The sequence below is a fragment of the Oncorhynchus mykiss genome, chromosome 16 (assembly GCF_013265735.2).
Source record: "Oncorhynchus mykiss isolate Arlee chromosome 16, USDA_OmykA_1.1, whole genome shotgun sequence".
Taxonomy (NCBI): domain Eukaryota; kingdom Metazoa; phylum Chordata; class Actinopteri; order Salmoniformes; family Salmonidae; genus Oncorhynchus; species Oncorhynchus mykiss.
Window position 1 is genome coordinate 12,354,746 of NC_048580.1, and position 14,777 is coordinate 12,369,522.

At 45.5% G+C, this 14,777-nt stretch overlaps 1 protein-coding gene across 4 annotated transcripts in view; it reads right to left on the reverse strand.

The window, feature by feature from the left end:
* LOC110491386 (metastasis-associated protein MTA3) overlaps positions 1-14,777 on the reverse strand; it is a 32,241-nt gene that overhangs the window by 6,027 nt on the left and 11,437 nt on the right. For all 4 annotated transcript variants that reach the window (XM_036946170.1, XM_036946169.1, XM_036946172.1 and 1 more), the window contains exons 5-14: positions 14,459-14,522; positions 14,215-14,332; positions 14,024-14,126; positions 13,827-13,926; positions 13,527-13,715; positions 3,513-3,587; positions 3,292-3,350; positions 3,017-3,135; positions 2,694-2,851; positions 2,324-2,546 (exon numbers count right to left, since the gene is read on the reverse strand). In XM_036946170.1, the coding sequence (XP_036802065.1) occupies positions 2,324-2,546; positions 2,694-2,851; positions 3,017-3,135; positions 3,292-3,350; positions 3,513-3,587; positions 13,527-13,715; positions 13,827-13,926; positions 14,024-14,126; positions 14,215-14,332; positions 14,459-14,522 (1,208 nt within the window). The remainder of the gene's footprint in view (positions 1-2,323; positions 2,547-2,693; positions 2,852-3,016; positions 3,136-3,291; positions 3,351-3,512; positions 3,588-13,526; positions 13,716-13,826; positions 13,927-14,023; positions 14,127-14,214; positions 14,333-14,458; positions 14,523-14,777) is intronic.

Below are 14,777 nucleotides of genomic sequence, written 5' to 3' on the forward strand. Positions count from 1 at the left end.
GAGGTGGTTATGGGTAGATGTAGCAGCAGTGTGTTAGATAACTTACTGTATGAGGTGGTTATGGGTAGATGTAGCAGCAGTGTGTTAGATGACTTACTGTAGGAGGTGGTTATGGGTAGATGTAGCAGCAGTGTGTTAGATAACTTACTGTATGAGGTGGTTATGGGTAGATGTAGCAGCAGTGTTAGATGACTTACTGTATGAGGTGGTTATGGGTAGATGTAGCAGCAGTTAGACGACTTACTGTATGAGGTGGTTGTGGGTAGATGTAGCAGCAGTGTGTTAGATAACTTACTGTATGAGGTGGTTATGGGTAGATGTAACAGCAGTGTGTTAGATGACTTACTGTATGAGGTGGTTATCGGTAGATGTAGCAGCAGTTAGATGACTTACTGTATGAGGTGGTTATGGGTAGATGTAGCAGCAGTTAGATGACTTACTGTATGAGGTAGTTATGGGTAGATGTAAGAGCAGTGTTAGATGACTTACTGTAGGAGGTGGTTATGGGTAGATGTAAGAGCAGTGTGTTAGATTACTTACTGTATGAGGTGGTTATGGGTAGATGTAGCAGCAGTTAGACGACTTACTGTATGAGGTGGTTATGGGTAGATGTAGCAGCAGTGTTAGATTACTTACTGTATGAGGTAGTTATGGGTAGATGTAGCAGCAGTTAGACGACTTACTGTATGAGGTGGTTATGGGTAGATGTAGCAGCAGTGTTAGATTACTTACTGTATGAGGTAGTTATGAGTAGATGTAGCAGCAGTTAGATGACTTACTGTATGAGGTGGTTATGGGTAGATGTAGCAGCAGTTAGATGACTTACTGTATGAGGTGGTTGTGGGTAGATGTAGCAGCAGTGTGTTAGATTACTTACTGTATGAGGTGGTTAAGGGTAGATGTAACAGCAGTGTTAGATGACTTACTGTAGGAGGTGGTTATGGGTAGATGTAGCAGCAATGTTAGATGACTTACTGTAGGAGGTGGTTATGGGTAGATGTAGCAGCAGAGCTCACACACTAAATTTATAAGCGTAACCCTTACAACATGCACACGGTGAGGGTGTGACTGGGGTGTGATGGAAGCAGGCAGAGAAGGGTGGAGTCCATGCTGCAGTAGGGGCGGGGCTTGTCTGGTCCTCTGACCAATCGGTGAGTGTGGTGGCGTGATGACAGGTACACAGACAAATGAAGCACAAGGACTCAGAGAGGATGGTTTCAGCTGTGACTTTATTACAGTTACCACTGTCACATTCACAGAGAGAGGGATGGAGAGAGGAAGAGAGCGAGACGGAGAAAGATGAGAAGAATGGAGAGAGGAAGAGACGAAGAGAGAGACAAAGAGAGGGAATGGGAGAGATGAAGAGCAAGAGACAGAGATAAATACAAGGTAGGAGAAATAGAGAGCAATAGAAGTGAGTCCATATGACTGGAACAGAGGAACATCCTGATATGGGCATGTGAGAGTGGCTTACAGGACGGAATGGGAGCACGTGTGGGGGTCGGCTTGGCAAGACAGAAACAGGAAATTAAAAAAAACGAGCTTAAAAACTCAGAAAGAAAAGCTGAGAATAGAAGGCTGTGGTCATTTTCATAAAGACACTACTGCCTGAACTCACCCATTTACATTCCTCCCTCCCTCCTTGTCATCAGATGAGCTCTAATGAAACTCATCTCAAATCAATCACGCCGACCACTCGTCTCTCATACACACAATTCCTTGCAGAAAAAGCACACCAAGGCTCATCAATGTGACATGCACTGTGCTGTGCAAAATAGAGCTTCTCTTAGTAAAATATGTCTCCTCCACTTCTAACTAACCTTAGCAAATATACGCTGACATTCTGCAACTATCATCTACTCTGGCCCGGAGAATAGGGAGAGCTTCCATTATGTGTGTTTGTGCATGGGTGAGCATGTGTAGGACTTGTGTGCAGGGCATGCATGTGTACAAAAGGACCCGTTCTGAGAAATGTTTGGAGATGAGTGTGTGCACGTATGGATTTCAAACGGCTCTAACGGCTGTTCAGTTGATATCGACAAAAACGAACCAAAAACAGACCTAGACAGACGGATGAACAGATGGTGAAACTCAAAAGTCATGAGGACCGCCAGTCTTTATTGGAAACGGGGGGAAATACAAAAAACAGAATAATAATATAATACAATATAACAAAAACAGAGAGAGAAACAGACAGAGGGTGGGAGGAGAGGGGGTGAAAGGGGGGCGTCAAGGTGAAGGAGGGGGCGGTGTGTGTGTGTCCATGTGTGTGTGTGTGTGTGTGTGTGTGGAGGCAGAAGTTAGGAATTGAAGGAGCTCTTACACGCAGCCTTTATGGCGCCACAGTTAATGGGCACAAAGGGGCGCCGCGCAGCGCGTCGCAGTCTGATGATGTCGCGGCACATGTGTCGTGCCAGCTTGGTGAGGCGGGTTGCCTGCAGCAGGAAGGCCTGCTTTGTCTTCGTGGAGGACTTGGGGCTGCCGCTGTTTCGCACCGGCACCATGTGACTGGACTGGCGGGGGCCGTGGCCACGCGACCGAGGCTCCTAGAGGGAGAGAGTGCCAACATGAGTACCTGTTCTGTATGACGGAGAAAAACAACTGTCCTACATTATATATTTATCAGAATGTTCAGTAACATTGATTCAGCAGAATAAGCCCCTGGGGTACAGTAGTTAAAGGTGAGGTCTTACGTTGGGCACAGGGCTGGGTGGGGTCTTCTCCTCGGGCCCCTCCGCTCTGCTTGGCATCTTAAGGCCACCGTACTTCTTCCAGTACATCCAGCACGACACACACAGGCGACACTGCATGTTGGGTGGCCCCCACGAGTACCACTGGGCTGATTGCGTCGCTGTACACACACACATTCTGCATGTTAGGACTCATACACCTCATCAAAGCATAATCAATAAACATTATCAATATCTAACAGTTGATCGATAAGTCATCCTCTTAAACACTCTGATGAGTGTTTAAGGTGAGGGATGGAGAGCTGGATGGATGAAGGACTACTTACAGTAGCAGCTCTCGCAGGCTCGTCCTCCCCCCGCTGCATGGTAGGCTCCAGGCCCCGCCCCATTCACCGTCGCCATCTTCCCATTGGTCACTGAGATCTGGTTAGGGTTGGGCTTATTGCTGCGAAACAAGAGGGAGGTAGATACACAACAACTCTTCAACATGAATCCTCTAATGCTGAAGACACACTGTCTATGGACATGATTGTGCACCAACACTCACACACAAACACTTAGACAGACACTCAATCAATAAAACACACACACACACACTTACTATGTGGGGATGTAAACCTGCTTCAGTTTGCTTTCTGCTTCTGCTGCCTTCAGTCTCTTCTGCTCAAAGAGAAAGACAGAGAGGAGGGTTAGACTACTAGCCAATAAGACCAGAGGACTGTTTGGCACTGGATGCTGCGGTGTGGCTAACAGCTAGGTTAGCTAGGTTAGCTAGGTTTGCTAGCTAGCTAGCAGGAGTGGGTTAGAGATACAGAGACTGACCTGCTGTACGTATCGGTCTGTTGTCTTCCACATGTAATAATACTCTATTATACTGGTCAGAGACTTCCACGGTAGCTAAAGAGAAGGAAAAAGAGAGAGATAGTATTAACGTATATGTTTTTTTATGTCTGTGTCAGATCCCTCATGGATATTGATGAGCAGGCCGACCAGGGTTATTCTGAAACCTACTCATCAGACGCAAACACACACACAAATAAGATGGCGCCATACTGTATGGCTGCCATCTTGCGAGCTCCAACCCAACTTTGCTATTTAGTGATTATTTTAGCATTTATCCGTACTTTTTTTTTGCACAAAATGACTGACAAGAACGTTTGAACATCAGATCGGCAGTTACTAACCTAATTCCGGCATCAACTTAGACTCATCTGCTCGTTGTATAATTCTGACCCAATTTTCCCGGCTATCCAAGAGGAAATGCCGGCGACAAAGAAGCAGGAGAGGGGAGCTAGTCTCTTAATAATAAGATGGGTGTTCTCCGATCGCAGATTTTCTACCAACAGGACTCTAGAAACTGCAATATTCTCTGCTTTTCTGAAACGTGGCTTTCGGACAAGATAATCCCCTGTGGCTATCCAAATCAAAGTATTCCCCATTCACTGAGCAGACAGGACATTGGATTCAGGGAAGTTAAGAGGGGGAGGGGTATTCCTCTTCATCAACAACAAATGGTGTGCTGAACTCTCGACCCATTGTTCACCCGTCTTGGAATACCTGATGGTCAAATGTCAACCTTTTATCTCCCAAGAGTTTTCAGCTGTTATTGTGACTGCTGTATATATATACACATATATACACGCACACATATATTCCAGCTCAGGACAAGAAAAAGAAGCAGGCACTTAACAAACTGTACGAGGCTATAAACAAGCAGAAAACCATGCGGATGACACACAGCTGTACATTTCAATGAAACATGGTGAAGCCCCAAAATTGCCCTCGCTAGAAGCCTGTGTTTCAGACATAAGGAAGTGGATGGCTGCAAACTTTCTACTTTTAAACTCGGACAAAACAGAGATGCTTGTTCTGGGTCCCAAGAAACAAAAAGATCTTCTGTTGAATCTGACAATTAATCTTAATGGTTGTACAATCGTCTCAAATAAAACTGTGAAGGACCTCGGCGTTACTCTGGACCCTGATCTTTCTTTTGACGAACATATCAAGACTGTTTCAAGGACAGCTTTTTTCCATCTACGTAACATTGCAAAAATCTGAAGCTTTCTGTCCAAAAATGATGCAGAAAAATTAATCCATGCTTTTGTTACTTCTAGGTTAGACTACTGCAATGCTAATGCTAATAAACTTTAGTTAGTGCTAAATACGGCTGCTAGAATCCTGACTAGAACCAAAAAAAAATATCATATTACTCCAGTGCTAGCTTCCCTACACTGGCTTCCTGTCAAGGCAAGGGCTGATTTCAAGGTTTTACTGCTAACCTACAAAGCATTACATGGGCTTGCTCCTACCTACAGTGCCTTGCGAAAGTATTCGGCCCCCTTGAACTTTGCGACCTTTTGCCACATTTCAGGCTTCAAACATAAAGATATAAAACTGTATTTTTTTGTGAAGAATCAACAACAAGTGGGACACAATCATGAAGTGGAACGATATTTATTGGATATTTCAAACTTTTTTAACAAATCAAAAACTGAAAAATTGGGCGTGCAAAATTATTCAGCCCCTTTACTTTCAGTGCAGCAAACTCTCTCCAGAAGTTCAGTGAGGATCTCTGAATGATCCAATGTTGACCTAAATGACAAATGATGATAAATACAATCCACCTGTGTGTAATCAAGTCTCCGTCTAAATGCACCTGCACTGTGATAGTCTCAGAGGTCCGTTAAAAGCGCAGAGAGCATCATGAAGAACAAGGAACACACCAGGCAGGTCCGAGATACTGTTGTGAAGAAGTTTAAAGCCGGATTTGGATACAAAAAGATTTCCCAAGCTTTATACATCCCAAGGAGCACTGTGCATGCATTAATATTTAAATGGAAGTAGTATCAGACCACTGCAAATCTACCAAGACCTGGCCGTCCCTCTAAACTTTCAGCTCATACAAGGAGAAGACTGATCAGAGATGCAGCCAAGAGGCCCATGATCACTCTGGATGAACTGCAGAGATCTACAGCTGAGGTGGGAGACTCTGTCCATAGGACAACAATCAGTCGTAAATTGCACAAATCTGGCCTTTATGGAAGAGTGGCAAGAAGAAAGCCATTTCTTAAAGATATCCATAAAAAAGTGTAGTTTAAAGTTTGCCACAAGCCACCTGGGAGACACACCAAACATGTGGAAGAAGGTGCTCTGGTCAGATGAAACCAAAATTGAACTTTTGGCAACAATGCAAAACGTTATGTTTGGCGTAAAAGCAACACAGCTGAACACACCATCCCCACTGTCAAACATGGTGGTGGCAGCATCATGGTTTGGGCCTGCTTTTCTTCAGCAGGGACAGGGAAGATGGTTAAAATTGATGGGAAGATGGATGGAGCCAAATATAGGACCATTCTGGAAGAATGAGAAGAAGAATCTGGAATTCTTCCATCTGGAAGAACCTGATGGAGTCTGCAAAAGACCTGAGACTGGGACGGAGATTTGTCTTCCAACAAGACAATGATCCAAAACATAAAGCAAAATCTACAATGGAATGGTTAAAAAATAAACATATCCAGGTGTTAGAATGGCCAAGTCAAAGTCCAGACCTGAATCCAATCGAGAATCTGTGGAAAGAACTGAAAACTGTTGTTCACAAATGCTCTCCATCCAACCTCACTGAGCTCGAGCTGTTTTGCAAGGAGGAATGGAGAAAAAAATTCAGTCTCTCGATGTGCAAAACTGATAGAGACATACCCCAAGCGACTTACAGCTGTAATCGCAGCAAAAGGTGGCGCTACAAAGTATTAACTTAAGGGGGCTGAATAATTTTGCACGCCAATTTTTCAGTTTTTGATTTGTTAAAAAAGTTTGAAATATCCAATAAATGTCGTTCCACTTCATGATTGTGTCCCACTTGTTGTTGATTCTTCACAAAAAAAGACAGTTTTCTATCTTTATGTTTGAAGCCGGAAATGTGGCAAAAGGTCGCAAAGTTCAAGGGGGCCGAATACTTTCGCAAGGCACTGTATCTCTCTGATTTGGTCCTGCCGTACATACCTACACGTACGCTACAGTCACAAGACGCAGGCCTCCTAATTGTCCCTAGAATTTCTAAGCAAACAGCTGGAGGCAGGGCTTTCTCCTATAGAGCTCAATTTTTATGGAATGGTCTGCCTACCAATGAAAGAGACGCAGACTCGGTCTCAACCTTTAAGTCTTTACTGAAGACTCATCTCTTCAGTGGGTCATATGATTGAGTGTAGTCTGGCCCAGGAGTGTGAAGGTGAACGGAAAGGCTCTGGAGCAACGAACCGCCCTTGCTGTCTCTGCCTGGCCGGTTCCCCTCTTTCCACTGGGATTCTCTGCCTCTAACCCTATTACAGGGGCTGAGTCACTGGCTTACTGGTGCTCTTTCATGCCGTCCCTAGGAGGGGTGCGTCACTTGAGTGGGCTGAGTCACTGATGTGATCTTCCTGTCTGGGTTGGCGCCCACCCCTTGGGTTGTGCCGTGGCAGAGATCTTTGTGGGCTATACTCGGCCTTGTCTCAGGATGGTAAGTTGGTGGTTGAAGATATCCCTCTAGTGGTGTGGGGGCTGTGCTTTGGCAAAGTGGGTGGGGTTATATCCTTCCTGTTTGGCCCTGTCCGGGGGTATCATCGGATGGGGCCACATTGTCTCCTGACCCCTCCTGTCTCAGCCTCCAGTATTTATGCTGCAGTAGCTTATGCGTCGAGGGGCTAGGGTCAGTTTGTTATATCTGGAGTACTTCTCCTGTCTTATCCAGTGTCCTGTGTGAATTTAAGTATGCTCTCTCTAATTCTCTCTTTCTCTGAGGACCTGAGCCCTAGGACCATGCCTCAGGACTACCTGGCATGATGACTCCTTGCTGTCCCCAGGCCACCTGGCCGTGCTGCTACTCCAGTTTCAACTGGCCGCGGCTATGGAATCCTGACCTGTTCACCGGTCGTGCTACCTGTCCCAGACCTATTATTTGACCATGCTGGTCATTTATGAACATTTGAACATCTTGGCCATGTTCTGTTATAATCTTCACCCGGCACAGCAAGAAGAGGACTGGCCACCCCTCATATCCTGGTTCCTCTCTAGGTTTCTTCCTAGGTTTTGGCCTTTCTAGGGAGTTTTTCCTAGCCAACATGCTTCAACACCTGCATTGCTTGCTGTTTTGGGTTTTAGGCTGGGTTTCTGTACAGCACTTTGAGATATCAGCTGATGTGCTATATAAATACATTTGATTTTGATTTGGAAGGCTAAAAGAACTGGTCGTCTAGTGCGTTCGGAACAGAGAATAAAGGGGGCAGGTTTCTGGGCATGGAAGGATAGATTCAAGGCATAATGTACAGACAAAGGATGTGAGTACAGTGGAGGTAAGCCTAGGCATTGAGTGACGATGACAGAGGTGTTCTCTAGAAGCACCATTTAAGCCAGGTGTGGTCACCGCATGTGTGGGAGGTGGAACAACAGGCATATTGAGCAGGACTGGAGGCTCTACAGTGAAATAAGACAAAGATTACTAACCAAAACAGCAATAGACAAGGCATATTGACATTAGGGAGAGGCATGTGTAGCCGAGTAATCATAGGGTCCAGTGAGTAGCTCGGCGAGCTGGAGGCACGGAGATTCAGACAGCTAGCAGGCCGGGGCTAGCAGCAGGCTAGCAGATGGGCCTCGGGGACGTCGCAACGGGGTGGGCCTGTTGAAACCCCCTCGGACGGTTACGCCGGCAGACCAGTCATGATGGATCGGCAGGGCTCCCTGTCGGCAGCAAAGTGTCCAGGCCAATTGGCAAAAGAGGTATTGAAGCCCAGGAATTCTTGATAGATCTATTCGGCTAGCCGGGAGATGGGCATAGATTCGAGGCTAGCTCCAGGCTAACTGGTGCTTGCTTCGGGACAGAGAAGTTAGCCAGGAGTAGCCACTCGGATAATAGCTAGCTAACTGCAATGATCCGGAGTAAAGGTTCAGAGCTTGCGGTAGGAATCTGGAGATATGGTGGAGGAAAGCAGTCCGATATGCTCTGGGTTGATGTTGCGCTGTGCAGGTTGGCAGGACTTGACCTGGCTGAAGCTGGCAGATGTCCCAGTTAACGGTGATGGCTAACTAGCAGTGGCTAACTGACTACTAGCTGACTAGCTTGAACGGGGTTACGGTTCTAAAGTATATAAAAATAGCAGATCCATATAGCATTGGGTGAGGCAGGTTGCAGGAGAGTATGTTCAGTCCGTAGATCGAATTTTTTTAAATAAAAAAATATATACGAAGAAAGAAATTATATATACAGTTGAAGTCAGAAGTTTACATACACTTAGGTTGGATTCATTAAAACTTGTTTTTCAACCACTCCAAAAATGTATTGTTGTTAACAAACTATAGTTTTGGCAAGTCGGTTAGGACATCTACTTTGTGCATGACACAAGTCATTTTTCCAACAATTGTTTACAGACAGATTATTTAACTTATAACTCATTGTATCACAATTCCAGTGGGTAAGAAGTTTGCATACACCAAGTTGACTGTGCCTTTAAACAGCTCGGAAAATTCCAGAAAATTATGTCATGGCTTTAGAAGCTTCTGATAGGCTAATTGACATAATTTGAGGCAATTGGAGGTGTACCTGTGGATGTATTTCAAGGCCTACCTTCTAACTCAGTGCCTCTTTGCTTGACATCATGGGAATTTCTAAAGAAATCAGCCAAACCCTCCACAAGGCACCAAAATTGTAGACCTCCACAAGTATGGTTCATCCTTGGGAGCAATTTCCAAACGTTCATCTGTACAAACAATAGTACGCAAGTATAAACACCATGAGACCATGCAGCCGTCATACCGCTCAGGAAGGAGATGCGTTCTGTCTCCTAGAGATGAACATACTTTGGTGCAAAAAGTGCAAATCAATCCCAGAACAACAGCAAAGGACCTTGTGAAGATGCTGGCGGAAACAGGAACAAAAGTATCTATATCCACATAACCTGAAAGGCCGCTCAGGAAGGAAGAAGCCACTGCTCCAAAACCGCCATAAAAAAGATAGACTACGGTTTGCAACTGCACATGGGGACAAACATTTTACTTTTTGGAGAAATGTCCTCTGGTCTGATGAAACAAAAATAGAACTGTTTGACCATAATGACCATCGTTGTGTATGGAGGAAAAAGGGGGATGCTTGCAAGCCGAAGAACACCATCCCAACCGTGAAGCACGGGGGTGGCAGCATCATGTTGTGGGGGTGCTTTGCTGCAGGAGGGACTGGTGCACTTCACAAAATAGATGGCTTCATGAGGTAGGAAAATTATATGGATATATTGAAGCAACATCTCAAGACATCAGTCAGGAAGTTAAAGCTTGGTCACAAATGGGTTTTCCAAATGGACAATGACCCCAAGCATACTTCCAAAGTTTTGACAAAATGGCTTAAGGACAACAGAGTCAAGGTATTGGAGTGGCCATCATAAAGCCCTGACCTCAATCCTATAGAAATTTGTGGGCAGAACTGAAAAGGCGTGTGCGAGCAAGGAGGCCTACAAACCTGACTCAGTTACACCAGCTCTGTCAGGAGGGATGGGCCAAAATTCAAAACTTGTTGTGGGAAGCTTGTGGAAGGCTACCCGAAAGGTTTGACCCAAGTTAAACAATTTAAAGGCAATGCTACCAAATACTAATTTAGAGCATGTAAACTTCTGACCCACTGGGAATGTGATGAAAGCTGAAATGAATCGTTCTCTCTACTATTATTCTAACATTTCACATTCTTAAAATTAAGTGGTGATCCTAACTGACCTAAGACAGACAGGGAACTTTTACCAGGATTTTATGTCAGGAATTGTGAAAAACAGGTTAAATGTATTTGGCTAAGGTGTATGTAAACTTTCAACTTCAACTGTACAAGGGACGGGACAAGACAATTGAAACATCCCACTGCTATGCCATCTTGGATTACCAAGTACTTGGCAGTCTGGTGAAGTACACTTCCAAGCAAGGGCTTTGGAATGGAGATGCAATATGGCAGTCGTGCCAACATATCTCATCAGCCACATTGTGGTTGAAAACATTTTTGGGGGATGCGATGGATCATTGGGGATCATTCAATATTCCCTTTCTTTTGTTGTTCAGTGAAATCCTCCCATATGAAGAGTCAACTCATTTAATTAAAGTTCAATTCGTAACTAAATCGTTTTAAAAATTTCTATTGGAAGGATTTTATAATTTTATGATGAGGTAAAAGGTTTATGTTTGTCACGCCCTGACCTTAGAGAGCCGTTTTATTTCTCTATTTGGAGCGGGTCAATAAGCTTCAAGATCAGGGTGTGATGTGGGGTGGGCATTCTATGTTTTGTTTTTCTATGATTTTGTATTTCTATGGTTTGGCCAGGTATGGTTCTCAATCAGGGACAGCTGTCTATCGTTGTCTCTGATTGGGAACCATACTTAGGTAAGCCCTTTCCCTCCTTTCAGTGTGGGAAGTTCTTTGTTTTTGGCACATAGCCCTTAAGCTTCACGGTTGTTTTGTATTGTTTATTGTTTTTGTCGGCGTCATCCTAAATAAAAGGAATATGTACGCTCGCTGCGCTTTGGTCCTCTTCATTCCACGGCCGTGACAATGTTTAGGTCTCCAAATGATATGGTAAATATATCCTATGCAAAATACATTTAAATGGTATTAATATTAATTTGCATGTATTTCCGTTAAATCCCATATATTCCCGTTAATTCCCATGGAAAGTTTCCACCTCTGAATATTCCCCAAAATGTGCAACCCTACCTCTGCCACACTGACCCTCAACACATGGGCCCCACAGGGGTGTGTGCTTAGTCCCCTCCGGTAGTCCCTGTTCACCCACGACTGCATGGCCATGCACGACTCAAACATCAACATCAAGTCTGCTGACGACACGAAGGTGGTAGGCTTGATCACCGGCGACGATGAGACAGCCTACAGGAAGGTCAGTGACCTGGCAGTGTGTACATATCGTAAGAGTGGGGGTGTTAACCCCAGTGTCCCAAAAAAAAATCCCAATCTGGCTCTAATACCATCATGGCCACCGAATCATCCCCAGCTTCCAATTGGCTCATTTGTCCCCCCTTCTCTACCCTTTAACTATACCCCAGGTTGTTGCTGTAAAATGAGAATGTATTCTCAGTCAACTTACCTGGTAAAATAAGGATTTAAAAAATAAAGTGTGGTGCCAATACATCAACGTCTCCCTCAACGTCAGCAAGACATAATATCTGATCATCGACTACAGGAAACGGGGAGCAAGCACGCCCCCTATCCACATCAACGGGACTGCAGTGGAGCGGGTCAATAAGCTTCAAGTTCCTCTGTGTCCAAATCACTAAGGCAGCGTTTCCCAAACTCGGTCCTCGGGACCCCAAGGGGAGCACATTTAGTGTTTTGCCCTAACACTACACGGTTGATTAAAAAGATCAAACATTTATTGAATAGTTGATTTGAATCATATGTGTAGCGCTAGGTCAGAAACCAAAACACTGCTTGGGGTCCCGAGGATCGAGTTTGGGAAACCCTGCACTAAGGACTTCAAATGGAACACATACACACAAACAGTCGTGAAGACCCTCAGGAGGTTGAAAAGATCTGGCATGGGCCCTCTAATCCTCAAAAGGTTCTACAGCAGAGGGTGGTGCAGACAGCCCAGTACACCACTGGGGCCGAGCTCCCTGCCATCCAGGAACTCTATACCAGGCGATGTGAAAGGAAAGCCCGGAAAAGACTCCAGCCACCCAAGCCATAGACTATTCTCTCTGTTTCCGCACGGCAGTACCAGAGCAACAAGTCTGACACCAACAGGATCCTGAACAGCTTCTATACCCAAGCCGTAAGACTGCTAAATAGCTAACAGAATGGCTACATGGACTATGTGAGTTCACCCTTGATTTTATTTATTTTTCTCTCCATCACTCCACTATCCCTGTCCCCTAACCCCTATACATATCTACCTCCATCACTCCACTATCCCTGTCCCCTAACCCCTATACATATCTACCTCCATCACTCCACTATCCCTGTCCCCTAACCCCTATACATATCTACCTCCATCACTCCACTATCCCTGTCCCCTAACCCCTATACATATCTACCTCCATCACTCCACTATCCCTGTCCCCTAACCCCTATACATATCTACCTCCATCACTCCAGTATCCCTGTCCCCTGACCCCTATACATATCTACCTCCATCACTCCAGTATCCCTGTCCCCTGACCCCTATACATATCTACCTCCATCACTCCAGTATCCCTGTCCCCTGACCCCTATACATATCTACCTCCATCACTCCACTATCCCTGTCCCCTGACCCCTATACATATCTACCTCATCACTCCAGTATCCCTGTCCCCTATACAAATCTACCTCCATCACTCCAGTATCCCTGTCTCCTTCCCCCTATACATATCTACCTCCATCACTCCAGTATCCCTGTCCCCTGACCCCTATACATATCTACCTCCATCACTCCAGTATCCCTGTCACCTTCCCCCTATACATATACCTATATCACTCCACTATCCCTGTCCCCTGACCCCTATACATATCTACCTCCATCACTCCAGTATCCCTGTCACCTTCCCCCTATACATATACCTATATCACTCCACTATCCCTGTCCCCTGACCCCTATACATATCTACCTCCATCCCTCCAGTATCCATTCACTCTGTAAATAAGGTATTGGAACTGACCCTGTATATAGCTTCTTACTTTCTCGTGTGTTTTTGTTCTATCATACTTTAGTATTTTATAGTACTACTGGTATTGGTTACTGCACTGTTGGGAATGAGCAAGCAATCAAGGCATTTCACTGTACATGTGCACGTGACATTAAAAACAATGTACACACACACACTGCGACTGTGACTTACGAAGTCTTGTCTTATGTCGTTGAAGTCCTTTCCATATTTTTCCAGAGCCTCTTCAAACATGGCTGCCTCCGAGGCGCTCCACTCCTCCATCTCATCCCGACACAGCACCGGCCCACCGGACGGCACCAACACACTCAACGCACTGGACAGGTCGTAACCATGACGATGCAGCGTGTCCATCGCGTGGAACTACACACGGGGACACACGCAGGCAGATAGAAAGTTAGAGAAGGTTACATCCTTAGACAAACAGTCAAACTCGGGACAATACAAAAGTGTGTGTGTGTGTGTGTCTATCACCAGTGTGATGTCTCGTGAGGCGGCGGCTGCACTCGCATGTAGACTGGGCTGTCTGACCGAACTGCTACAGTCCAGCGCCCTGGCAAACGTCCCCACCGCCCTACAAGCACACAGTTTTAATGTCAGGGCTAGAGATCAAGGGTCTTCGGTACGGAAAACGAACCAAGAGGTCAGGGATTAGAGGTTAAAGGTCGTACCGTGCCACCACCAGGAACTGGTCTATCTGTTTGCTGGAGAGAGGACAGTCAGGATCCCATAGCTTCTCTTCTAGCTTTGATTGGTCACGTTCATCTGAGTCACCTACGAAGAGATACAGTCAGTCAATGGGGGTGGGGGGGTTGTGTGTGTGTGTGTGTGTGTGTGTGTGTGTGTGTGTGTGTGTGCCTACCCTCCTGTAGCATGTCAGGTACGTCAGCCTGAAAGCGTGGTCCCACTCTGATCTCTCCTTTATCAGCCAACAGTGTCTTCTGGGTAGGGTCGTAGACCAGCGAGTAGAAGAACATATCCTATGGAAAACACATATTTTTACAACACATACACACACACACACAAAGCTGACACATGAGAATGGTATGGGAGGCATTTTATTGGCAGGTGTGAACCTACCAACACCTACACACAACCCCTCTTACCTCTTTGTCCAGGTAGGAGAGAACAGCTTCCGTCTCATTCAACAATGCCACACTACACTTCCCCCTAAAAGAGAGAGACGGGGGGGGGGATGAGCACTGTTGTCTGTGGTACACGGTTTAATGGCTGGGTGAGTGTGCATCCTGGGGTACTGCCTGTTACAGCAGGGGGGATTGTGTGTGTGTGTGTGTGTGTGTGGGCTGGCACAATGACTGTATAACTGTGTCACCGACGGTTATGGATGAAGACAGTCATGAAAATAAAATGATCAGTTCCAGGCATTATTGTGAGCCGTCCTCCCCTCAGCAGCCTCCACTGATA